The sequence below is a fragment of the Alternaria conjuncta genome (assembly GCF_024043145.1).
Source record: "Alternaria conjuncta strain BMP 0040 chromosome Unknown scaffold_14, whole genome shotgun sequence".
Classification (NCBI taxonomy): Eukaryota; Fungi; Ascomycota; class Dothideomycetes; order Pleosporales; family Pleosporaceae; genus Alternaria; species Alternaria conjuncta.
Window position 1 is genome coordinate 217,441 of NW_026250103.1, and position 26,430 is coordinate 243,870.

Consider the following 26,430-nt stretch of genomic DNA (forward strand, 5'->3'; position numbering starts at 1 on the left):
CATGTGCTACGGAGAGGGAGTGTTTACATTTAAGGTTTCTAGAAAAGCCATTGTGACGTAGCTGCGGAGATCTTCCCGACTGGGGTGTTCGCGCTACGGCAGGAACGCCTGACGCGACGACGCGTTGCCCCATCTCCTCGCCCCAGCTTTGCGTCCAACACGGCGCTATGGCGCTCCCTCGCTCATGCTTGGAATCAAATGTCGCTTCCATCACCAGCGATCCTTCGGCAGCTTTATGAGCTTTCGCATGTGAAACGAATGCTAGGCGGTTTCGCTCCCCAGGTCACCTAAACGAAAAGAAAGCAGAACTTGGAAGGCGCACCGGATCCCCAGAAACCGGTCAATACCGCGCGCCCGTACTCATCATGTCTAGGGGTATACAAGCGTCTCAAACAGTTCCCAGAATGTTCACCCCGACCCAAGTAGTCTCAAAGCCTAGTGTTTTCCTAAAGGTCGAATCCTTAGTTTCGTAGCGGCAATCACGACCCTGAGCTTCGCACACCCTCGCACACCCTCGCACACCACAGCCAAGTACGGTGGTCTACCTCACTTCCGTCTCCCCACTTCGTGCTAGCATTTCCATCTTCAGCTTCTCCAGATCCAAGTGCGGAGCAACCTTGTTCGCCCACCAAAGCGCTACCCAGCCTCTACTCGTCTCCTTCAGCTTATCCGCCAACACCTGCTCCTGCTCTTGTTCTGCTGACTCATCATCGTAGTGCTTCTCCATATCCTCGCGCGACATGGTAAGGAAGCTAGTATTCACCTTCTCGCTGAAAGCATCCGATGCCCATACGCCGGGTGTGTAGGCTGGAGTTGTGCGATGGAACTTAGGTCGCGGGCGATGGTTTTCGGCAAGTGTATGTTCGGCGTGGGGCAACACAACTGCAGTGCGACAGAGCGGCTGGAAGGGCGAGGGATTGACGATGTAATGATGCTCGGGTGATATAGTCACCGAATCTGTTGTGCGGACCCGTTTAGGCGATGGTGAGGCGGATTGGCTGCCTGGAATGGTGCTAGTGCGTAGGCGCTTGAGGATCGATTTTGGGACCGCGGAGTTATGCTCGGATGCCAGCGGGCTCGCAGTTATTGCTGTGGCTGCGGGATGTGCGTCTAAACTTTCTTTCGGTTCCTGTTCTGGTGCTGAAATCCACTGAGACTCCGGTGGCTGACTGCGCAAAGCTTCCACTAACGGATCCAATTCAGTTGACTCCGGCATCGTGAGCACCTGCTGCGGTTCGTTCAATCCTGTTGCGGATACAGATGTCACCTCGTATCTCCACTCTTCTTCCATCTCTTTCTCGATCACCATCCTCAACCATTTCATCAACAAACGCGCGCCCTCCTTCTCCAACTCGGTCGGCTCTCCCTCTTCTGCACCGTCAACGTATCTTAGACCCGGCACTCTACCCAGCAAGACCTTCTTGTAGTTCCAAATATTGAGCGCTTCCCTCAGCTTGGTCAGGTCCTGGGCTGGCACACTTGTGTCGTTGAGTAAGTCTTCGAACAATTCCACAGTATTGGTCAGTGCAATTTTTGCCCTGCGCCAGTTCCTTCTGACGGCCTTGTGGCCAGGGCTCGCATGGTCGCCTTTCCCGCCTTCTTTGGACTGGAAAAGACCACCGCGCATGTCAAACTGTTGCTGTACAGCCTCGATGTCTCGGGCTTGTGAAATTATCATGCATGATGGGCAGAGCTGCGGTAAGGGGAGCCTGGAAGCAAGAGTGGTCGGTACGGGGTGTGCGCATGTGCTTATAACAGGCGTGGCAGGGTTGAATCGTACCATCTTGGAGGAGCCGTGGGTGTTGAGCTTCAGGGTTTAGTGGACGAGTTGCTGTATGCGACAGTTTGCTGCGGCTCTGCGTGAGCAAGGGTCATCTGTGTCTGTGCGTTAATGTCCTTCTTTTCTCAGACAGGAGAAGCGAGTTCAGGTCCAGGCTGCCACAATATGACGTAATAGTGGAGTTTCAAGTGAATAACCACGGTACTGCGACGACCCGTAAACGACGAGTCACTCACAACCCCCATAATGCCAATGAGATAACGGTGGTAAGGCCCCTTCCCACGAGGGGCCCCAAAGAAAGAGGTGTGAAGTAGAGTAGCAGAGCTATCGCATGGCTTGTTAAGATGGATAGAAGCTGGGTCCATCAGCAGGGTAACCAAATTCGGCCGGCCTTCATGGAGACGCATTTCGTATGAGCGTAAACTGAACATACGCGCTGAAGTCGACGTTATTATCAAAACGCAAGTCTGCAAGTTCTTACGACAATGTAGTCCTACCAGTCATTCGTTTTCGTACTTCGTTGACGGGGATGGGCATTTGATCCTCGAGCGTACATGAGATCGGGTGGTAATGCCAGGTACAGATGGAACCGGTAGAAAGTGAAGTCGGTAGTTACCACGTGAAACCGCCCGACTTCAGAGCGCCGCTTTCCATGTTTCTTTCTGGAAACGTCCGATGTGTATGAGACAGCTAAGCAAAGAATAGGAGTGCTTGACCAGCCAACCCGAGAGGTGACCAGCTTTTGGAGCAATGCATTCTTTTAGTCACCGTGAATGCATTCTGTCTGGTTACCACCCCTACTTGAAGTTCACAGAACACAGGTAGATATTCACAAAGGCAAGGCCAAAGTACATGCTTCCAAGATGTGCCGATGGAATAAGCAAGACTGTTGGTGGAAAGGTTCGGCGACTTATGATGGCAATACAGATAGGAGATCAGAAAGAAGCAAAGAAACAGACTAACGGTGATGTCATGGATTACATCGTAAGTATTATGATGCCGACAGAGCCGAGTGCGGGAAATCGATATATAATGGGAAGAGATGCCCACTTGGCGAGGCTGAGACCGAAATGTCGCGGTACGTCCACCCCAGCATTCTAACGGGGTTCAAGCTCTTCCAGCACATATCTTCCAGTATGAAGACAAAAGACGCAGGTTTTGTATCGCACATCGCAACAGATACGCTACGTGCCAGCTGGCAATACGATGAACATGCGCTTGCATCGCTGACTAGTCTGGTCAGTTCATCGTGGCTGCTCACACGCGCTCCAAGACGAGTCGGCACTCTACCAGCAAAAGCATCGCAATCAGTCGTAGATTGGTCCTGAGCAAATGACCATGCAGTCCGTTCTCCATGGGCATGATGTATTTTCCGCACAGCTGAGGCACGTGGCGCGATACGGCTCTCCCGTGGCTGCCACGATGTTCCACACATGGCCGGACGTTACTCGTTCATGGAAAAGTAAATGCCAGTCGGTAGTGCAATTGAGTGACACCATATGGGCAACGAGACAGTTGGAGTCCTGCTTATAGAGAAGAGGTCTCGAGGTGGGGGGTGCCATGCAGGCAATACGCTAGTCAAGGCCGCGGCAAAAACGAGGCTGGGATCACGCCACGAAGAGAGCCGTTGCATGAACACCAACACACACGCCACGAATACTGTATTGCATCGCATCGCATCGTCCATCATCGACCTGCAATCTTTTGAATTGCAGCAATATGCATTGCTGATAGTCAGTGATAGAGCAGAGAGGACAGATACGCATGGTGTGGACGTGATCGTCGTACCGCAATCTTCGCATCCATGGACGATCGTTTAGATGAGGGGCCGCATGAGAACCGTGGTACTGCTTCGGGTCCTCATAGGGGAACTGTTGTACAAATAGATTCCGCGGCGCCTCGAGTAAGAGCAACACAGAACAGCATGTCGACTTCCTCATGGCTGTCGTCATTGACGCAGCATGGATCCAAGCCACCGTTTATGCTCAAAGCTAGAAGCTCGGATGCATTCATCATTGGGACTGTGTCTTTGGCCGTCTTTACAGTAAGTCCTCAATGCAGGTGTAGCTAGGTGCAGAACAAGAGCTGATTCAAGAAGGACATGTTTCTGTACGGCGTCATTGTACCCGTCATCCCATTCGCAATACGTTCGCGTAGTCACATTGAGGAGGACCAAGTTCAATACTGGGTCTCGGTACTGGTCGCTGTATATGGCGCCGCTCTTCTTGCATTCTCGCCCATATGCGGATGGCTTGCGGACCGCGGGTCGACGCGTCGCTTTCCGCTTCTTCTGGGCTTGTTCGTTCTCCTAGGAGCTACAATCTTGCTGAACCTTGGCAAATCGATTGGGGCTTTGATTGTCGGAAGGCTCCTGCAGGGGGCTTCGGCAGCTGTGGTATGGGTTGTTGGTCTGGCCCTGTTGGCTGATACGGTGCCCCAGGAACGACTCGCAACTGCTGCTGGGTGGCTGACCATAGGCATGTCGATCGGAATGCTCATATCGCCTCTACTCGGTGGCATAGTCTACGACAAGGCTGGTTATAATGCCGTCTTCGGCATGTGCTATGCATTAGTCGGCTTGGATGTGATTCTCAGACTGTTGCTCGTGGAGAAGAAGGTGGCTGCGAGATGGGACGCAACAGTCATGGGACGCTCATCTGGCGAGGGAGACGCGTCCTCAGAGGATAAAGAACTAGGCTCCATCGCCATCGCAAGTAGAAGCGACAGCTTAGGTCTCACCAGGACGACAACTCAGCAAAATCCGGAGTCTGCTGAAGCGCAACAAGAAAGTCCGCCTCGGCAACGTGTGCGCGATCGCCTTCCTCCAGTGCTTTCACTCCTGTATTCCCGACGCCTGCTTGCCTCGCTATTCTGTGCGCTCATTCAAGCAACATTGTTGACGGCCTTCGACTCTGTCCTCGCCATCCACGCCGCCAACACATTCAACTGGTCCTCGACAGGCGCTGCGCTTCTTTTCCTTCCGATCGTCATACCGAGTTTCCTCTCGCCGTTGTGGGGCTGGTTGAGTGACACATATGGAGGGCGCTATGTGGTTGTCGTGGGCTTTCTTGGGGGTTGCCCTCCCCTCGTCTGCCTCCGGTTTGTCGATGAGAACACGATGAAGGACAAGGTGCTGCTATGCGCGTTACTGGCGGTCACGGGGCTCTTTGTGGGCATGACGTTCGCGCCAGTCATGGCAGAGGTATCGGCTGTCGCTGAGGCCAAGGAAAGAAAGATGATCGCAGATGGACGCCCAGGATTCGGCAAAGGCGGTGCATTTGCGCAGGCTTACGCACTATACAACTCCGCGTTCGCTGCCGGTTGCATGGCGGGACCTCTGTTGGCCGGGTTTCTTGCGGAGGACAGCGGCTGGGGGACTATGGCGGCCGTCTTGGGCGCGCTGTCTGCTGTCACTGCCGTCCCGGGTTTTCTCTGGCTAGGCGGATGGGTGCTAGCAAAGAACTAGACACGGTCGATAGGATAGTGTCTCCGAACATCGGCCGCATACACAGACATCTAGTCGGTTGCACTCTGCATGTTGTGAGTCGTGATACATGGCGTCATTGCCTCGGCTTCGTCCCCACTGCCGTTGTTGCCCGACGCCTGGACCCTGCAACTGGCCGGGAGGCGCCACGCCACACCTTGATCGCACTCTCCCTTCTGTCTTCCACCACACGTCCATCTCCGCTCGCCACCGCCTGCATCGCTACATCGGCATCTCGCTGCCACGCGCCTCATTGGGTCTTCGAAACAGGGTTCCATCTCTCCTATGTGGCGATGGCATTCGCTCCTGCATCATACCCGGCGCTCACCCCAATCTATCACTGCACGTCCAGGTCCAATCGCCACTTCACCCGGGAGATGCATGCTGCGTGCAATCAAACCCCTTTTACAACTCTCTTTCCAAGATTTGCACCGCCAGTGCAGTTGCAGCAACAGAGTTCATTGGCATCAGAGCACTAATGAGAGCCTTGTACAATGCCATCACTACGTCATGCACCGAGAAGTAGACATAGGAGGCGCGGAGCAAACACCGCAACCCCGCTTGACAACAGGTTCCCTCTGACGGCCTGGAACAACGCATGGAGATAGGCGAGCGTGTTGCGATTCCCCTTCGACGATGTAATAGGTTGTCAAAAGATTAGTCTGCAGATCTGGGGTCAGATGGTCCATGCCACGCATCTTAGGTTCCAAGATCGTCAGGAACAGCCTCTCTGAGTACTAACACACGGTACTAACTTTACTCCGAACGCTTTAGGCTCGCATCCCACAAGCCGCTTGGTGCGTTAGAAGGGGTCCAACTTGATCAGGTGTTTCAGATTCAAGCAACTACCCACACCGCTACAAATTTCACCATGGCTGATGATCACTCCACGGCAAAATTTTCTACTTCAGGCTTCTCCACGGCAGTCACATTTCATGTGCGAGTATGCACTACAAGATGTCTAGTTTAGACAGCTCATCGCTACCAGAATCTGAGTGCGATGTAGGTCGTTCATTCGTGTGAACGCGTCACATGCGCTTCGGCGTGCTGAGCAAACCCGCCTCCTGACCGCGTCGTCATCCATGTAGCTTTCTGTCCCGATCCGCGTCTCCGGGGGAAGACGTTCACTACAACACCCCAGATTACGTTTCTAGTTAGATCGAAGGGTCCAACACCAATCACGACCCAGGAGACCCATGGGCTTACCAACTTAGATGCCCAGTTCGGACTAGAGGATATCCGTCACATGGCCATAACACAGCAGTCGCGACTCCATCGAGTTCGCTGCCTCCAAGGAAAGCGCGCAAACTCCACCTTGGCCGCATCCACAGTGTTCGCTCGGCAACTTGTTAAATGCACTCACTTGGTCCCATCTACAGACATACCATCACATCTTATTTGGATTGAGCGCCACCGCATCTTCAGAGCCCGTACTGCTACCCTTGATTTCCAACAATACTACCCGACAACATGATTATCAGTCGTGCACTTACTGCGTTATCGCTATGCGCCGCCGCGATTGCAGCTCCAACGTAAGTCACGCGCACGATGCGGAAGAGAACGTCTTTCCTTTTCCGGTGGAAGAGCAGTCACTTCCGTATTCGACACTCCTTTCGTCCCAACGCACATATGACGCAACCGCTAACCCATCTAAAGAGAGAAGCGCGGTGTCGACTTCAAGTGGGGGTCTGACAAGATCCGTGGTGTTAACATTGGTGGATGGTTGGTCTTGGAACCGTACGTATTCCCGAGAGTCTTCACCACCAATTGCCATCCAGTTGCGTTGCTGACTATCCTTCTTACGCAGTTGGATTACGCCTTCTATCTTTGATGGAGCGAACCAAGGCCGTCCACAGAGGGACATCGTTGACGAATACACATTGGGCGAGAAGCTTGGTAAAGATGCGGCGGGAAGTATCCTACGCAAGCACTGGGACTCGTTCGTATCATGGCACGACTTCAACAAGATCAAGCAGTCAGGCTTCAATGTCGTTCGTATCCCCATCGGGTTCTGGGCATACGACACTTTTGGTACACCTTACGTCAGCGGTGCGAGTGTCTACATCGACGCTGCCATCGACTGGTCTCGAAGTCTAGGGCTGAAGATCATCATCGACCTCCATGGTGCACCAGGCTCTCAAAACGGATTCGACAACTCCGGCCAACGAATGGACTACCCTGGATGGCAACGTGGCGACACCGTGAAGCAGACTGTCCAAGTTCTACGGACAATCTCGCAAAAGTATGCTCGGACAGAGTATCAGGACGTCGTTGTCGGTATCCAACTGCTCAACGAGCCCGCGTTGTACACTGGCATCAGCGAAGACGTGACCAGGCAGTTCTATCGCGATGGTTACGGTCAGGTTCGTGAGGTTTCCGACACCCCAGTCATCATTCACGACGGATTCAAGCCTCCGAACACGTGGAACGCCTTCCTCACTCCTTCGGATGCGAACGCGGTGAACGTCGCGGTTGACCACCACGAATATCAAGTGTTTGACAGCAATCTCCTCCGCATGTCACCTATGGACCACGCACGCTACGCTTGCAGCAACTCTCAGACTATCGGCGGTGCGGACAAATGGACGTTTGTTGGAGAGTGGACATCGGCTATGACGTGAGCAGTCCGCATTTTTACAGTTTATGAGACGTCTACTAACGTGTACTAGGGATTGCGCAAAGTACCTCAACGGCTTCGACCGTGGCGCCCGCTACGATGGAACCCTCCCGGGCAGCTCCAGGATTGGATCTTGCGATTGGCAAAACGACCTATCACGGTGGTCAGCCTCCTACAAGGACGACAGCCGACGTTACATTGAAGCCCAGATCGCCGCTTTCGAGAGCAAGACTCAGGGCTGGTTCTGGTGGAACTTCAAGACGGAGGGTGCGGCTGAATGGGATGCATTCCGACTTATCGACGCTGGCGTCTTTCCGGCAATTAGAAACGGGCAGGTAGAGTATAAGTTCGGCCGTATTTGTTAGGAGCGGAATGGGACGGTGACTTATCAACCTCCGGGTAATTGGGGTGACACCTAGAGTCCTGGATAGACGGGGGCATCTACACGAGTAAGGTAACGCACGTTGTTCAGTTGATTGATGGGCTATATACCAGAATACTACGTTTGCGCGCATTCGGAGCTCAGATGTTCTGCAACGTGAGAAAAGCAAGTCGCGCGAACCACGGGGACATGCGATCGCGTGACGTCCGCCAACCGTCGCACCGCTTCCGACCGGTATGACCTTCCAGCTGGAGAACTTATCGCCAGCCGCCAACGGAACACATTATGCGACAGCGCACAACAACGCCGCCAATAATTCGCCATCTCTCCACAAAAAGCACGTTGTCGGCTCCAGTTCTTCCCCAGATTCCCAGCCAAAGGGCGCCGCTTGCGAACCCAGAACCAGGAATCCCACACATAATCTGCTGATCGGCGTCAAAAATGCGACCGAGAAGTCTTGGATAGTGTTCATTCTGACCTTATATTACGATAAGATCTGCAGGCCAAGCTTAGTGGCTGAACAAGCGGAGCGCGCATGTTTGCTATATTGTAGCACGGTGCGGGGAAAAGTCTTGGTGAGATCCTGTGCCAATACCACGCCAAGCAGTTGATTGGAACATGCGTGTGAACATACCATGCCACCCATCATGCATTCAAAAGGAAAGCGCATGCCCTCTGCATGCCGGCACGTTCTACCTGTTGACCTTTTCGAGAGAGACGCTCAAAAGTTTCAGCCAAAATGGATACAAAACGCCAACCCGTAGTCGAGCCGACAGACGAGAAGCCCACGATCGTGGCGCACTTGGAAGACAAGAGTGAGCTTGGTCCAGATAAGCATGCTGGTGCTGTGGACTACACCGGCGCAGAGGCGAAGACAGACCCAGAAGAGATTGCGCTCGTAAGGAAGATTGACTGGAGATTGATGGTACGTATTGCAATGGTAGATCTAGACACGGCTGCTAATGTTATCGCAGCCAACACTATGTGTCATGTACTTCCTCAACTACGTTGATCGTAATGCCATCGCCCAGGCGCGGTTGAACAATCTCGAAGAGGATTTAGGAATGTCTGGCGTCCAGTTCAACACTTGTGTTAGCATGTTAGTATCACACGGAAACTCGCTCGTACTCGAGAAGCAATAGTGACGAACAGGCTAACCTTCTTGCAGTCTCTTCGTGGGATATGTGCTTATGCAAATTCCTAGTAACATGCTTATAACAAGGATACGTCCCGGTATCTACATGAGCAGTTGGATGTTCATCTGGGCCATCGTATCAGCTTGCACAGCGCTGGTTCAGAACTTCGGCGGACTGGTCGCATGTCGGTTCTTCCTGGGTATTACTGAGGCACCCTTCTACCCCGGAGCGACGTACATGCTCTCAATCTTCTACACCAGGAAGGAAGTGGCGACACGTATCGCGTTGCTATACTGTGCGCAGATTCTGGCTACAGGCTTCAGTGGATTGATCGCGGCCGGCGTATTCCAACTGGATGGCGCCAGAGGTATCTCGGGATGGCGATGGCTGTTCATCATGAAAGTCTATCTTCTCTTGCCTGAACATACATCGCGCTAACTCATCAACAGCGAAGGAGCCGTGACCGCATTGGTCGCCATCTGGGGTTTCTTCATGCTTCCCAATACCCCACTCACCACGAGCTGGCTTAACCCACGGGAGCGCGAACTCGCCCATGCACGTATGGAGCGTGACCGAGTCGGCGATTCCACCGAGCCTGTCAGCATGATGGAGGGACTGAGGCAGGCGTGCCGCGACAAGAGGACGTGGCTGTTCTGTCTCATGCAGAACTTCCATCTCAGTGCTTGCTCGTTCAACTCTTTCTTCCCAACGTAAGTACATTCGAATACTCACGGAAAACTTCGCTGACAATAATGGTAGTGTCATCAAGACCCTCGGTTTCAACACCACGATTACTCTCCTACTGACCTGCCCTCCCTTCCTGCTTGCCGGCGCGGCAGGTATCGCTACAGGCTGGAGTTCAGGCCGTATGCATGAACGCACCTGGCATATCACTGGTGGACTGCTAGTCGCCATTGTCGGATTCGTCATCGCTGCCAGTACGATGAACACAGCGGGTCGATACGTTGCCTGCTTCATTTTCCCCATGGGCGCATATTCCGTCAACTCCGTCATCATCGGTTGGGCATCTTCGACCCTCAGTCAAACGAAAGAGAAGAAAGCTGTCGTGTTGGCGATGACGAACGTCGGAGGCCAGATCGGATACATCTACGGCGCTTACCTCTGGCCAGACACCGACAAGCCTCGATACGGAATTGGATTCGGTGCATCTGCTGGATTCGCGCTGCTGTCGATCGCTTGTGCCTGGGCGATTCGCTTGATGCTCATCAAAGAGAACCAAAGGCTCAAGGCGTCGACGAATGAGCGTGTTAACTTGTACGGATACTAGATATGATGACTGATCTCGAAAGGGAGCCATGGAGCGGACGTTGGCTTACATGTATTGGGAAGATTTGGCGTATCACGGATCGAATCACGATTCGATAGGTACACATGTTCGAAATTCAACTATATACCCGCTCTGGCATTCTTCTCTGCACATGAACATGGACCACATCGTTCCTTCCTCGTTGCTGGCACAAGTTCAAACAACTCGAATCCCCTGTGACAAGAATGTAAGACGAAACTGCAAACCATCGGGGATGTAGTCGCTGTACTTTAAATGGCACTGGATGTTGGCCCAAAATTTGGGGGACATACCGCCTCGCTCAGCCGTCAAGCCAGTAAAGCATTCACATCTCGCCCTGCAGTCCGTGAAGTCGGGTCGGCCATGCAAGTGACCCATTCCGCCTTTTTCCATGTGACGTGTGAAAGAAGAAAGTCCTTCAATACCGTCAAACGCGTTATCAATCTCTGCAGTATTCATCATGCCAATGAATGGCGCGGATAAAGACAAGGCTACCAATCAGACGGGCGGATCCTCCGGGTGACCGACGATGCTCTTCGCAGCAGGAAGACTTAGGCACAAGGTCTTCATGATATGGTCGCGGTATTGCGTTTCATTTGCCTTAATGAAGTCGCGTCTGGACAATTGTCCTTTATGCAGGAAGTCATTCCAGTAAACGCGGACATCAAGTCTGGTAACATCTTTGAGATTCGCAAGTGCTCCCAATCCAACTGTAAGTGGTCCATAGCGAAGCAAGCCCAAGATTTCACCCAGAGGACGATACAGCGCGAGAACCCTCGGATTGATTTGGCAGCAGTCAATGACATCGAGACCCAAATCCAGTTTCTCGAGCGAAGGTAGTATGTGGGGTAGCAATGATATCCCTCCTGCGATGTCCCGCTTGATCTTCATGACGATCGAAGCGTCATCAGAGGTTGCTTTCGCACCCAGTCGTGTGAAGTAAGCAGAATAGTCCAGCAGTGAGCCCACTTCCATCATTTGGAGATCTTCGAGGCTTGTAGACAGGGTGTCCGGATTGATAAGACCTTTAACAGTGACTCGAGGTAGGTAGGCATGCTTGATTCGCTGTCGAACTTCCATGGGGACCGAATTTCGGAAAGCACGGAGAAGGTATCGATGTGGCTGTGTATCGCTGCTGAAGGTCCACCGAAACGTTGATCCTGTAAGATACTCCACGGCCTGATAATACGCCTTGGCTGAGTACTGTTCCTTCAATTTCGCGAGGAGGTCGACAGCTGGTGCATGAAGCTGGCCTTCATTATCGTGCAAAAGCCTGATCTGGATCTCGCTGCTGTTGTCGCTCGCTGCCCATTTGAAGATCATCTGCTTGATTTCGAGTGGCAAGAGCTCGTCAAATGCCCTTGCGAATGACATATCCTTGGGAGACATGTCGGTGATGGAGTTGTGCTTGTGATGAGCCGACTGAGCGTTGTTCGATACCGGAATTCAAGTCGACGATCTTTCTGATCGTGCAGTAGCCATAGGCTCGGTGGGATGGAGAAAAGATAAATAGCCCTGGAGTGTCTGAGTGTGTCTCAAGTAGTTGGATTGCAAAGTCTCGTTGTACTAGCAGATTTCCTATCTAGGTATTGTTGTACCAACCTGTACTCTCACCTTCGCCAGTCACTACGCATTCTCACCTTCACTAGTCACCTTCACCGTGTCACCTCACTTGACGCAGGTGAGCATCTAATCGCGTAAGGAACAACTGTCCACGGCGACGATAAGGAGACGTGACCTTGCAATAGAGCAATTCCTCAACTGCGTGTACCATGACACAAGCCCACGAAGACTCGTAAGATCTGTCATTGGCGATACGCCGTTTGTTTGAGACTCGGTCACTTAACGTATCGGGCGGGTAACACTGTTGTTGTAGGCACGCGACGCGCTCTCGAAAGCGCAGGAGCCTGGCGATGACGAAACCTGGCCCCACTTTCACCGCGGGGCAGACTCGGCCGCGCAGCATCTCCAAACCAGCACAGCAAACGTCGGTAGTAACGCCGTGAAGGTCTCTCAAAAATGATCTAGAACGCGGTTTGATGGCGTCGCGCGTATGCAGGCAGCGCCACAGGTGAGTCAGGCAAGATGCAACCTTCCAGCTTAAACCCGTCTCGGGTTTAACGCCCACACTAGCAACGCGGGTGGTCACCAGTCTTTTGTAGGATGAGATCTTTTCCGTGCTTTTCCGTTTCTCTTCATCTTTTCTTCTCGACATCTATAAGCAGTTGATGTTGAGTTTGCATTATCACGAAACGTCAACCCGCGCTCTCTGATCCAACACGCGGCACAGTCCAACATTGCCACCATGGCTCCCACGGCGATATCGCGGATCGCTGGATTTCTCGGCATCACATCACTCAACGCGACTGGACGAGATGCATACATCATCATCACACTGCGATCGTTGAGAATGTTCACGGCCGGCATTCCGTCGCTGATTCTCGCCCTCTTCTTCTCCTCGCTCAAATTTCCGGATTCGAGGATTGGGGTCTTCATGACATTGACATTGCTTGGAGATGTCCTATTGTCATTGCTGCTCACTCTCGTAGCGGACAAAATAGGCAGGAGAAAGATTCTTTTCATGGGCAGTGTGATGATGGCTTGTTCAGGCGTCGCATTTGCCCTGTCGGAGAACTTCTTCATTCTTTTGGTTGCGGCGGTGTTCGGCATCATTTCTGTCACCGGTGCTGACTGTGGTCCTTTTAGGGCTGTCGAGGAGAGCATGTTGAGTGGCCTAACAGACGAGACAACAAGAAGCGATGTACTCTCGTGGTATGTCACAGCGACAACATTGGCAGGGGCCATTGGCGCAGAAGTCGCAGGGAGAACGGTAAATGCTCTCGAGAAGAGCAGCGGTAATGTGACCAAGGCATACCATGCCCTGTTCTGGGGCTATGCAGCCTTCGGAGTGCTTGGGAGCATCCTTTGTCTGGGTTTGAGTAGCAGATGCGAGGCTGCAGGTGAGAAGCGGGCGGAGATGCAAGAGCGAGGACGTGGTGGGGGCCATGGCGAAGAGGAAGAAGTGCTACTGGAGGCGATGACGCCCAGCACCACGGACGGTTTCGACCAAGACCGCGAGCACGTAGGAAGACCAGCGGGTGTCAGGAATCCGCCATCGCAAAAGAAGGCAAGCTACTTTAGTCAGATCTCGCAGAGTACACGATCCGTCATGTACAAGCTCTGGATCCTCTTAGCTGTTGACAGTCTGGCAGACGGCATGACACCTTACTCCTTGATGAACTACTACGTCGACCAAAAGTTCCACGTCTCAAAGTCTACGCTTGGGGATATTACCTCGGCTTCGCAGTTTCTCTGCGCAGTTGGGGCTATCTTCGCCGGACCATTGGCCAAACGCATAGGTCTCATCAACACCATGGTCTTCACCCACCTCCCATCATCGATCGCCAGCGGCTTCATCCCATTACCTTCAAAAGTCGGTTGGACAGTGGGCCTGCTGCTATTCCGAGCTTCCCTCAATAGCATGGATCAAGCACCGCGTACAGCTTTCATTGCAGCAGTCGTGAAGCCTGAAGAGCGTACGGGTGTCATGGGCATCACTAGTATGCTGCGCACGTTGGCCATGAGCGTTGGGCCATCAATCACCGGCTTCCTCTCCGGTAGCGATAACTTCTGGGTGGCCTTCGTGGCTACGAGTATCTGTAGGATCACCTACGACATCGGATTATGGATGTTGTTCGTAAACGTCAAGGTAGACAAGGACGTTGGAAGAGAAGACGACAGGAGTAGCTGTTCGAGTGTAGAAGTGATGCATTAAATATACGGAAGAATCTAACTATATAGACTAGCACTAGCCTAGAAGCACTTACTCTAGCATATAATTGCTTCTTTAATAGTTCTTCTTAGTTATATAATATATTAGTATAAGCTTATTATATCTTTTATACTCTTTAATAGAGGTAGTAGTAGTTTCTTTATATAAATATTAGTAACGTTAGATATAAAACTAATATACTTAATCTTAAATTCTCTCTTAAAATACTTCTCTCTTATAAAGTAGTAATAAATAGTAATATATTTTAAGCGTATAGAGATCTATTAGTTCTTTACTAGAATAATAGTAGCTTAATTATTACTTATAAGAATAAACTTAAAGCTTAGTAAAGATTTAAAGAGCTCTAAGAGTGTATTATAAGAGTCTTACAGAGATTAGATAGTTAATATTATATTAAATTATAATATTATTATAGTAAGGCTTAGAAAAAGTACTTAAGAGTTAAATATATATACTATAAGTTATTAGGCTAACGTAGGCCTAACGCCTAAGAAACTAAACTATTATATATTCTTCTCTAAAAGCGCTTAAAGTTCTAACTAAGTAAATAAAAGAGAGAATCTATTACTATAACCTATCTAAGATAGTATTAATATGTCTAAGAGCCTATTCTACAACGTCTATAACTATAAGCTAAGAACGTAGAATAGTAGAAAGTATAATAAAGAAAAAGTAGAGTAAAGAATAAAAAGCGTAGAAGAGAATATTAGTAAGAAGTAATAAGTAGTAAAGCCTTTAGTAAACTAGAATATCTATACAGAGAACTCTAGACTAGGTAAGGCTAATAGGTTATAAGTAGAGTAGTAAACTACCTTATAGCCTATAGTAGCTATAAAAGTTAAAGTTAGGTAAAGATATATATTATAATTAGCTTAGTAGGCTATAGAAGTATTATAGCTAAATAAGTCTTTAAATAACTAGCTAGTTTTTTTTAAGTATACAAAGTCTAGTAGCTAGAGTATAGTAATAATAAGCTTTTTATTATTATTATACGCGTAGAATATATTATAAGGCTCTAGCTTACTAGAGTTCTACTTATAATAGTTATAAATAAACTTCTTATATCTATAAAGGTTATAATATAGCTACTAGTTATTACTTTAATTATTACTTACTTACTTAACTATATACTATAGATACTCTTAATAGCGCGTATATAGATTAATAATATTATACTATATATAAAAGTCTAGAACTTAAGTAATAATATACTCTATAAGGCTCTTATTAGTAAGATAGACTTCTAGAGAATTAATATTACTAGTATATAGCTAACTTAAGAAAGTATTATTCTTATAGAGCTATAGTAGCTATAGATAGAAAGTAGAAAAGAAACTTTATAAGTTCTAAAGAAAATCTAATTTATAAGCTATATAATTAATTACTTAAGTAATTTAGTATAGGCTAAGGTTTTTATAATTAAGTAACTTAATAGGCCTTTCTATCTTAATATAATAGGCATTAAGTATTACTTAGTTACTTACTTTAAACTTAGGTATAAAGTAATAGTTTATATTAGTAAACTTACGCATCTTTTTATAGAACTAGAGAAGCTTCTTATAGAGAAAGTATTATATATTATTAATACGCGTTACTAGCGTATCTATAGCGTAGGTTTATAGTATTATAGTATAGAGTTAAATATAAAAGAGTTTAAGTCTAGATCTTAATTAATAGCTCTTTATAGCCTAGAATAGAAAAACTCTAGTTATAGCGCTAACTATAGAGTTAGCTTTAAACTCTATAAGAGAAAGTAGCTACGTTTAGTTTATTTAGAGATAGTTAATATAGAAGTATAAGTATTACTTTAAGTTAGCGTTTATATTCTTAGTTTAGCTATCTATTTCTAGATAGTAAGACGTAGATAGCTTAGGTACTATACTAACGCGTTTATAGAGTTATTACTAAAATATAGATATAAACTAGTAGTCTTAGTTAGAAATAAGCGTATATAAGTACTTTTTCTTTCTCTATATATACTTTATAAACTTATCTACTATAGTAGAGACTTTAAAGTTTTTTATAGTAATAAACTTTTTCTTTTTAGAAAGGTAGTCTATAATAACTATAATATATTAGTATAAGTAGCTATACTACTATAATAATAGCAAAGGTGTAATAAAGTTAATAGAAATATTCTTCTAGTACTTTTTAGAAACAAATAGTAGGTAGAGTAATTTATATTTTATACTATAATTAACTTTAAAATAATAACATATTATATAGCTATTTATAAATTACGCTATAGTATTAGTTATACCTTACTAATAGTACTACTTACTAACTTACTAATAGATAGTTATCTATCTACTATATTCTCTAGAGAGGCTATTATAGATATACTTAATAACTCTTATATAAAGCTTCTTACTAAAGAGCACTAGTAATTAGTTATTATAAAAAAAGAGCTATCTTTTATTACTAGCTTCTAAATTACTAAGTTTAAGGCGTAGGCCTTTAATAATTAGATAGTAAAAGATATAGTAATTACTAGCTTTAAAAGCCTACTAAATAGCTATAAAGCGTCTATTAAACTTATAGAGCTAAGTAATAATATTCTTTAAGCTTATCTTATTAGCTTCTATAAGTGCGTTATAGAGATTAGCTTTATTCTTTAAGAAGAACTTAGTAAGACCTAATAGACACGTAAATAAGGTAGAGCTTTTATTAGTTTTATAAAGTATAGTAAGAAGTAAAAGAATATTATATTTATTATTCTCTAGATAGATACTAGCTAAACGCACTACTACGTAACTACTACTATTCTACTAGTAATTTCTAAGAATAACCTAGTATTAGTGTTAAACTCTATTATTATATATATTTTATAGTAAGTCTCTAGTGTAATAGATAAGACTATTAGGCTTAGTGCCTTACTTACTAGGTTAGTAAGTAATATAAAAGTTAAATTTCTCTAAGAACTTAGACTAGTAAGCTTAATAATAATTTAAGTAGCGTTTTATATAGAAGTACTCTAGACTATAGTAATCTATAAGAATTTATACTATATTATTAACGCTAGTAAGCTTAAGACGCTATTCTTTAAATATATATATAATAGCTAATAGCTTCTTATTATAGATCTTATAGTTATACTTAGTTAGTATTATCTTTTTAGATATATAAGCTACTAGTTATATACTACTATTTTACTATATCTAGAAAAAGATTACTATATAAACGTAGTTAAAAGCGTTAGTTTTAAGAATATACTTAAGATTAAAGTTAAAATAAGTAAGTATAATATTACTATAAAAAGCTTTTTTTAATGTAGTAAAAGCTCTAGAAGCCTCTAGAGTTATATAAAAGTTCTTAAAGTTACCTTATATTAGATAAGTAAGAAGCTTTATAAGGTTAGAGAACCTATAAATAAAGTATTAATAAAAGTTAGTAAACTCTAGAAAAGCTTATACGTTCTTTAGCGTCTAGAGTAGCTTCTACTTTTATACTATCTAAATCTTCTCTAGATCTATTTTAATACCTTTAGAAGTAATAATAAGATCTAGAAACTTTACCTCTAACTTTATAAACTTAGACTTTAAGATATTTATAGAAAGTCTAGCGTCTGCTAGATAAGTAATAATACGTAGTAAGTAGTCTTTATATTTCTTTAGAGTCTTACTAAAAATAATAACGTTATCTAAATATACTATATAGAATTTATTTAAGTACTTATAAAGTATATTATTAATATATACTTAAAATATAGTAGAACTATTATATATACTAAATAGTATTATAGTATACTAATATAGTCTATAAAGCGTAATAAATACTAAGAAATACTTATACTCTTTCTTAATATAAATCTTATTAAAAGTAGTAATAATATTAACTTTAGAGAAGTACTTTACCTTTAAAAGATAGGCTAATATATTCTAAATAAGTAGAGAAGTATTATAGTTCTTAATAGTGTAAGTATTAAGCTTATAATAATTAACATAAATCTAGATTTCTTTACTAGACTTTTTAATAATAAGAAGTAGAGCTGTTTATTCTAAAGTTACTTATTTAATATAACTCTTTTAAAGTATATTATTAATATAAAGCTTTACTACTTAGGCTTTATTATAGAAGAAAGGCTATAGTTATTATAAAAAAAACTTAGGCAGCTATTTTATATTAGAGTCTAACTAAAGCTTAATCTTATAGTTAACATTATAGTAGTTAAGTAGTATCTTCTTAGCTATCTTAGAGTTAAAGCTATAGAATATTAGGTAAAGAACCTTAGGCAGCTTTATAAGAATCTCTTTCTTACTTAGTAATAGTTACTTTATTTTATTCTAAAACTTCTTAAAGTTCTTAAGTAGTATCTTAGCTTCTATAGTCTATAGGTATTATTTATCTTACTATTTATTATTACTTATTATAGCTAGGTAATAGACCTTCTCTATTATTATAATAAGTGTGTCTTCTCTATAAGAGATAGAAGTAGCTATAACATAGCTAAATATTATAGTAATATTAAGAAGTAAAAGTACTTTAGAATAGTAAGTAGTGCTTATATTTAGAATATATTTTCTATAGTAACTACTTTAAGTAAGATAAAGCTTATAGTTTAAGATATATTAATGTAAGTAGTAGTTAGAGAAGAATACAAAAAATATTATTTTCTAATTAATCTAAGGTTAGTAAACTTAGAACTAGAGTATTTCTAAAATTATTTATATACTAAAAAGCTTTATAATATATACTATTACCTACTCTATATAGTTATTAAAAGTTATTATAACCTATATTATATATATTATCTTTGCAATCTTAGTACTATTAGTAAGCTTAAAAGTAGCTAGATTAGAAAGAAAGATAAGTATATAATAGTACGCGTATATATAAGCTTTATTAATAAAGAGAGAAGTATATCTAAAGTTATTTATAAGTTTAGTGTATTATAAAGGTAAAAAAGTATAAAGAGAAGATATTATTTCTTTAAAGACTAGTTATTTATCTACTAAAAGTTAGTATAAGTTACTATAAATAGTAGTAGCTATAATAGAAGATATATAGATCTTATCTTAGGTAGCTTATTTTAGAAAAGTAATATAGTTCTAGATAGCTTTTAAGATAAAGTTTAGATTTTTATTATAGTCTTCTATATATAGAAAAGAAACATAAAAAGATAGAGTAATTAAAGTAATATTAGACTTAATAAAAATAGATAGTGTAATAAGCTTATACTATAGAGGTCTCTAGAGGTAATAATTACTAAAAACTAGTAGTTTTCTACACTAGGTAAAGTTAGCTTAGGTAAAGATAAAAGAAGCTAGGTGTTAACTACGTTAACCTAGACTAATACCTTAGAAATAGATATACTAGTAATATAATAGGCTTTATTAAGAGTAGTAAGAACTTTTTTAAAATAGCCTATAAATATAAGTAACTATAAGTTCTTATAAAAAGCGTTAGAGTTATTAGACTTATAGCTAGCTTTAGTACACTTATAGTATTATTCTATATTACGTAGAATCTAGGTGTTAATAAGTTTATAACTAGAGTACGCTTTAGTAATAATATTATAAAGTCTACTATTACTAGAGCTAGGCACTACTATAATAGCGTTATTATAGCTATAGTTACTTTCTCTACCTCTACTACTACTACTACTACTACTACTAGTATTACTAGCGTAAGAAGTTAATATAGTAGTCTTTAGGTAAAGTGCAGCGTTTATCTACTTAAGGCGTTAGAGCTTCTTACTAAAAGCTTTAAAGTTTTTAGTGTAGACCTTATAGTCTATAATATACTTAATATAAGTACGCTAATAGGTAAGTAGCTTTTTATAGATATAAAGAATTTTTTTTTTATTATTCTACTTAAGAGTAGTAACACTAGTCTTAAAGTAAGTAAGAAAAGCACTAATATTCTTATCTAACTTTATTTAGGTCTCTTTATTATAGAAGATATATACTACTAAATAGTAGTTTAGATAACTATAGACTAAGTCTAGAATATTCTAAACCTATTAGATAGACGTAAATTCTTTATTATTAACTAGCTAACTATCTTATACTATAGCTTAGATATTACTAGTAACGCGTATGCAAAGGTAATTAAGTTATAGAGTATTATTACTATTATATATAGTTATAAAGGCTTAGAACTAGCTCTTTATATTAAGCTTCTATTTATAATAGTTATTTAGCTTTATACTAACGCTACTAGTAAAGATAGCTAGCTTAGACTATTTAAAGTAATAACTAATAGAAATAGCTAATACTACTATAATAGTTAATAGAGCTAGTAATAGAGCTAGCTTATAGTCTTATTAAGAAGCTTATCTATAACTAGAGTAAGAAGCGTTAAAAGAACTATTAGAGTTATCGCTAGACTTAGAATTATCTAGATCTAAGCCTACTAGTTAGGTAGTATAGATAAAGTTAGTAAGGTAAGTAATTTCTTAAAGCGTAGTAGTATACTTCTTATACTCTATATTATAAGTAGCTTTATAAGTATTTTTATACTTTATAGCCTTATCTATATATTAAAAAGTATTAGTAATACGCTACTTTTATTTCTAGAAGAACTAATAAGATTTACTTTAAATCTATTACACTTACTTTATTAGACTAGTACACTTACTATTAGACTAGATAAGAAAATTATATAAGTCTTTAGCTAACTTAAGAGCGTTAGCTACCTTAATATAGAAGAAGTAGTTTATATTACACTTATTAACTAGGTCTTCTCTAACTTACTATATCTTATTATAAGTAATAGTAAGATCTTTATTAAGAAGATAAATAGTATTAAAGTAGTATTTAATTATATAGATAACGTAGTTAAGGTCTATATATTTTTATTTCTCTAATATAACCTTATCTAAGTTACTAATATATATAGAGTTACTATCTTTATTAAGCTTATAGGCGCTAAGAATAGAGCGTTTACCTTTAGTCTAGTTAGTCTTAGACTATATAAAGCTAGTAACCTTACGTTATTATAGCTAGTAAGTGTTATTAAAATATATATTCTTATTACTATTAGAGAAGTTAGCGCTACTAAGATTAACGCTGCTAAGGTTAACACTACTAAGGTTAACGCTGCTAAGAAGGTTAACGCCGCTAAAGTTAGCGCTACTAGTATTATTATTACTACTACTATTATTACTACTATAGTTACTACTACTAATAAACTTGCGCTTATAGATAGTCTTCTCTTCTAGAGATAGAGGTTAATATAAGTTTATAGAAATTAGTAGAAGAGAGAAAGAGCTCTAAGTATACTACTAGTTAATAGTAGTAGTAGTCTTAGAGATATAAAAGCTACTACTATAGATATACGTAAGCGCACTAGAAAGAAAGCTATAATATAGCTAATTAAGATAGTATTAGATAGCGTTTTTATTACTAGCCTTACTATAGTTTTTAGTAATATTAAAAAGATTACTAAAGATAATACTCTTACTACTCTTAGGCTTAGAGGCTACTATAGAGTTAATAGAGTCTTTATAGTAATAGATAGTAGTAGTATTAATCTTACTATTAGAGAGCTTATTATTAAAGTTAAGTAGATAGACTTAGATATTTAAGTTAGCTTATAAGTTATTCTAGAAGAAGCTAAGAACGTTAGGTAGACTACTCTTATAGAGGTTAGCGCTACTAGTTAAGTATAAAAGTTACTATAACTAGCTAAAGAAAAGAGAACTAAAAATAGTAAACCTAGATGTCTATTAGAATAGCGTAGTGTAGAACTAGAACTAGAACTAATTAGCACTACGTGTAACTAATATAGTAGTAGACTTAAGAAAGAATAGAGTAGAAGAGACACTAACGCTAAAAGCATTCTTAGAGCTAGAGATTACTATCTATTTAGATATAGTAAAAGTCTTAGAGAAGGTACTATAGGCGCTAGTAGCGCTAGGTAATAATAGAAGGTTTAAGAATATAGTATAACGTATTACAAAATCTATAAAAAAGTAACTAGCCTATTGCGCTAGACTACTATATAGTTCTATTAACTATAATAATGTATAAGAGTTTTATAAAGATTAGATAGTTAATATTATATTAAATTATAATATTATTATAGTAAGGCTTAGAAGAAGTACTTAGAGGTTAAATATATATACTATAAGTTATTAGGCTAACGTAGGCCTAACGCCTAAGAAACTAAACTATTATATATATAATAAGTCTAAACTAGATAAGTAGTAGCGTAGAAGTATACTATATACTTAGCTTTATAAGTAGATTTAGTAATAAACGCTTAATACTTAGAAAACTATAAAATTATACTTTTATTAATCTAGAGAATATATCTATAGAAGAATTTAGTATTATTAGAATCTAATCTCTAAGATATATTATAGTAGATCTTAACTTCTTAAATTACTAGTATTAGATTTAGACGCTTAAAGATAAGAATATAATTCTTAGAATATTAGATATATTATAATAACTAAAGTATAATATAGTAGTGTAAATTTATAGAATTAGAATTATATATCTTAAGTAGTATATTAGTATAAGCTAGGTTAGGCCTAGTACTAATAATAAGGTAGTTACTAGATTCTATAAGTTACTAGTAGAACTAGTAATACTTTTTATTAATTAGGTTAATAGTAAAGTTAGCTAAAGAGTAAGTAGAGATTAAGTTTAGATTAAGAGAGGTTTTCTATCTATTAAAGAATAACATCTTAAAGCGCTAAAGAACTTTATAAATATATAAGAGTTAGCTAAGTATAATTTAGTTATTATACTAGTTAATTTTAATTTCTAAAAAGTAGTAAGTAACTCTAAGATTCTTATATTTAAACTTAGTAGTAATAATAGATTTAAAGTTCTAGATACGCTAATTATATTCTAGAAGTAGTAGATTATTAACGTATATAGTAATAATAAGTAGCTAAGATATAAAGCTTATAAAAATGCAAAGATTAAACTTTATCTACTAAAATTCTAATTTTGTAAGTTCTTTACTAAGTGTATACTACTATTTTTAACTAGATTGTTTAAGGCTATAAAAAGCTTTACGTAGCCTTAAGTATAAGTTCTTAGTTATATAGCTAGAGAGAGAATATATAAAGATAACTTTCTTAAGAACTCTATTTAGGTAAGTAGTATTAAAATTAATTTAGTAAATCTTCTAGTTAAGTAGAATAGCTATATATATAAGTATTTATAAAGTATTATAGTAGATAACTAGTAAGTAGATATTAAAGTAATTATAGCTAAGGCGTTATAAGAAGCTCTAAGTAACTACTCTTATCTTAAACTTTATTAGATTTCTATTCTAGTTAAGCTTAATATTATATACCTAGCAAGAACTAATAACTTAATTTACGTATTTATTAGTATCTTTCTAGGTTCTAGTAGCTTTATAAGTAGTAAGCTTATTATCTATAGCTTATTTCTATTATAGCTAGTGTATAGATTACTAGACTTTAAGATATAACTATAGAATATCTAGAGCTATAAGTCTAAAAGTATAGATAGTATTCTAGACACTTAATAAGTTTAATAGTATTACTTATATATCTAAAGCTATATTTCTCTAAGTATTCTTTATTTTATCTATAGGTTTAACTATCTAATCTAAGTGTATTATAATAAGTAAGAAGAGAGAAGAAAGTATAATACAACATCTTATAAGTAAAGCTAATAAAGTAGTAGTTTTAGGCGCTTACTATAGTTATCTAAAAGTGCTTTTATAGGTTTAGAAAGAGCTAGATAAAGATAAAGATATAGATATCTAAGGCTAAGCTATTATCTTCTTTAGTTATATTAGTAGTAGTCTACTTAGGTTTACTTTATTCTCTCTTAGAGAGTTATTATCTAATATAGCTATCTAAGTATTAAGCTTCTAAGTAGAAGTAAACATAGTAGAAAGTAGAATCTAAAGTCTAAAGTTAGTATTCTAAGATTTAAAAATAATATAGTAGTCTAGAATATAAACACGTTACGCTTTAATAGATTTACTATAGCTAATAAAAATACCTAGCTTTATATAGTAGTAGAGTTTAGTACCTAGTAATCTAGTCTTAACTAGAACGTAGACGTACATTAATTAACTAAATAGATAAAGATATTTAACTAAAGGCTTCTTTCTTATTAGCTAGTAATATAGTATATTAGATAGAGCGCTATACAGAGTAATATTCTTTAGAAAGATAGTAGTAGCTATTACTTTAGGCTAGAGAAAGAGAAGCTAGTTCTTAGATATTATAGCTTAAGCTAATATAATAATTATCTAGTTAAACTACTCTACTAGACTATTTAATTTATAGCTATAAGATAGAGTTAAGTAGTAGATAATACTAAGACTATTAAACTTAGCTTTAAGATTTTTAGATATATACTTACTACTATAGTTAGTTATAAATTATTAGATATTAGTTTTATATTATAGCTTTACAAAAGTAATAAAGTTTTAAATAATCTAAGTAGTCTTAGACTTAGTCTTAATAAAGTAGACCTAAGAGTAGTAAGTAGCCTTATTAATAAAGGTTAGAAAGTACTAAAATCTAGATATTAAAAGATAGCTAAACTTTTTAGAGAGATTAGAGTAGACGTTCTTAAAAGAATAAATAGCTTTAGCTATACGTTTCTTAGACTTCTAATAAGTAGACTTAGTAGATTAGTAGTTATTATAGTAGAAATTATCTAGACGCTTTAGTATAGATTTAAAATCTTAGTAGAGCTTCTTAAAGTTATAGATCTAAAAGTAACTAATAGTATAGTAGAACTCTTAGTATAAAGTAAATAATAACTATATAAACTAAGGTATAGATTCTAGAAGCTTAGAATTAATAGTCTAGATCTCTATTAAGCTATACTAGTATATAGCCTAGAGAGTATAGCTTTTATTAGACTTAGTAAGATAGAAATTATTACTTTTAGCTTAGATTTTATATCTTTTATTTTAGATATAGAGCTAGCTAAAAAGATAAGTAGATCTAAGTTTCTTACTAAAAAGAACGTTTATTAGTTTTAAAATCTAAGTTAAACTATTAGAGAGAACGTAGGTTAGTTAAATAGTGTCTTATCTATTAATTAGTATTCTCTATTATCTAGTAATAGTAATTATCTCTTTTACTAGTTAAAAAGAAATAAAGTTATTAATATTTCTAGATATATAGCAAGAAGTACTAGAATTAAAAAGCTAAGTATTTAAGAAAGAGCTACTAGTAGAGAGAGTATTAATATATACACTAACCTCTTATAATTACTTACTATAAGAATTAATTATTTTAATAGATACTATAAAAGTATTAATTTTTATATCTAAGTTATCTTTATTAGAGATAGTAATAGACTTAGAAGCCTTATTACTTTTTACCTTTTTACTTAGTTTTGTATTTTAATTAGAGGCCTTCTTCTTATTATATTTCTTATATTCTCTTAGATAATAGTAGTCTATAAAGATATAACTAATAAAGGTATAGTTATACTTTTAGTACTAGGTATATTTATTTAAGAAGCTTACGTTTAATTAGAAAAGTAGCTAACTTAAGTTAGGCTTAGACTAAAAGAATAAAGTAGTAGACTTTTATAGTTACTTATTATTATTCTACTATAATCTTATTATAGTATAGGTAGCTAAGTTAATATTAAGTATATGTTTCTTAGCTAGATTAAGAAGCTTTAGCTTAATAGTAGTAAAGAAAGTAAGCTCTTATATACTAAAGTTATTAATAATATAATCTATAGTATCTAAAAAGGTAATTAAGAAAAATAAACTCTTAATATTATTAGAAGTAAAGATTAGTAGTATAGACTAAGTAATCTTATAACTAGAGCCTAAATATTACTTAGCTATTTTTATCTATAGTAAATAGAAGGTATTAATATAAAAGTAAAAGTTATTACTATTATAATAGTATAGGTTTATTAGAAGGTAGAAGAGTTATATAAATATATTACTAGTATCTTAGTTAAAGTAACTAGCTAGAAACTTCTAGACTTCTACTATAGTATTATAAAATATAATATTA

At 39.7% G+C, this 26,430-nt stretch overlaps 6 protein-coding genes across 6 annotated transcripts; 4 read left to right on the forward strand and 2 right to left on the reverse strand.

The window, feature by feature from the left end:
- Positions 1–541: 541 nt before the first annotated feature.
- On the reverse strand, positions 542–1,678 carry J4E85_008691 (uncharacterized protein; the record flags this gene model as incomplete). Its single annotated transcript, XM_051472915.1, has 1 exon — positions 542–1,678. The coding sequence occupies one exon, from the start codon at positions 1,676–1,678 to the stop codon at positions 542–544; it is 1,137 nt and encodes a 378-aa protein (XP_051323135.1).
- Positions 1,679–3,761: 2,083 nt separating this feature from the next.
- Positions 3,762–5,246, forward strand: J4E85_008692 (uncharacterized protein; the record flags this gene model as incomplete). Its single annotated transcript, XM_051472916.1, has 2 exons — positions 3,762–3,824; positions 3,879–5,246. 2 exons carry the CDS (start codon positions 3,762–3,764, stop codon positions 5,244–5,246), a joined length of 1,431 nt encoding a protein of 476 aa, XP_051323136.1.
- Positions 5,247–6,734: 1,488 nt separating this feature from the next.
- Positions 6,735–8,246, forward strand: J4E85_008693 (uncharacterized protein; the record flags this gene model as incomplete). The annotated part of the gene is made up of 4 exons (XM_051472917.1): positions 6,735–6,796; positions 6,921–7,001; positions 7,072–7,881; positions 7,934–8,246. The coding sequence occupies 4 exons, from the start codon at positions 6,735–6,737 to the stop codon at positions 8,244–8,246; spliced, it is 1,266 nt and encodes a 421-aa protein (XP_051323137.1).
- A 756-nt stretch (positions 8,247–9,002) lies between these two features.
- Positions 9,003–10,687, forward strand: J4E85_008694 (uncharacterized protein; the record flags this gene model as incomplete). Its single annotated transcript, XM_051472918.1, has 5 exons — positions 9,003–9,188; positions 9,238–9,362; positions 9,432–9,766; positions 9,854–10,109; positions 10,159–10,687. 5 exons carry the CDS (start codon positions 9,003–9,005, stop codon positions 10,685–10,687), a joined length of 1,431 nt encoding a protein of 476 aa, XP_051323138.1.
- A 516-nt stretch (positions 10,688–11,203) lies between these two features.
- J4E85_008695 (uncharacterized protein) lies at positions 11,204–12,094 on the reverse strand (the record flags this gene model as incomplete). The annotated part of the gene is made up of 1 exon (XM_051472919.1): positions 11,204–12,094. The coding sequence occupies one exon, from the start codon at positions 12,092–12,094 to the stop codon at positions 11,204–11,206; it is 891 nt and encodes a 296-aa protein (XP_051323139.1).
- A 916-nt stretch (positions 12,095–13,010) lies between these two features.
- Positions 13,011–14,480, forward strand: J4E85_008696 (uncharacterized protein; the record flags this gene model as incomplete). The annotated part of the gene is made up of 1 exon (XM_051472920.1): positions 13,011–14,480. One exon carries the CDS (start codon positions 13,011–13,013, stop codon positions 14,478–14,480), a length of 1,470 nt encoding a protein of 489 aa, XP_051323140.1.
- Between the last annotated feature and the right edge of the window lie 11,950 nt (positions 14,481–26,430).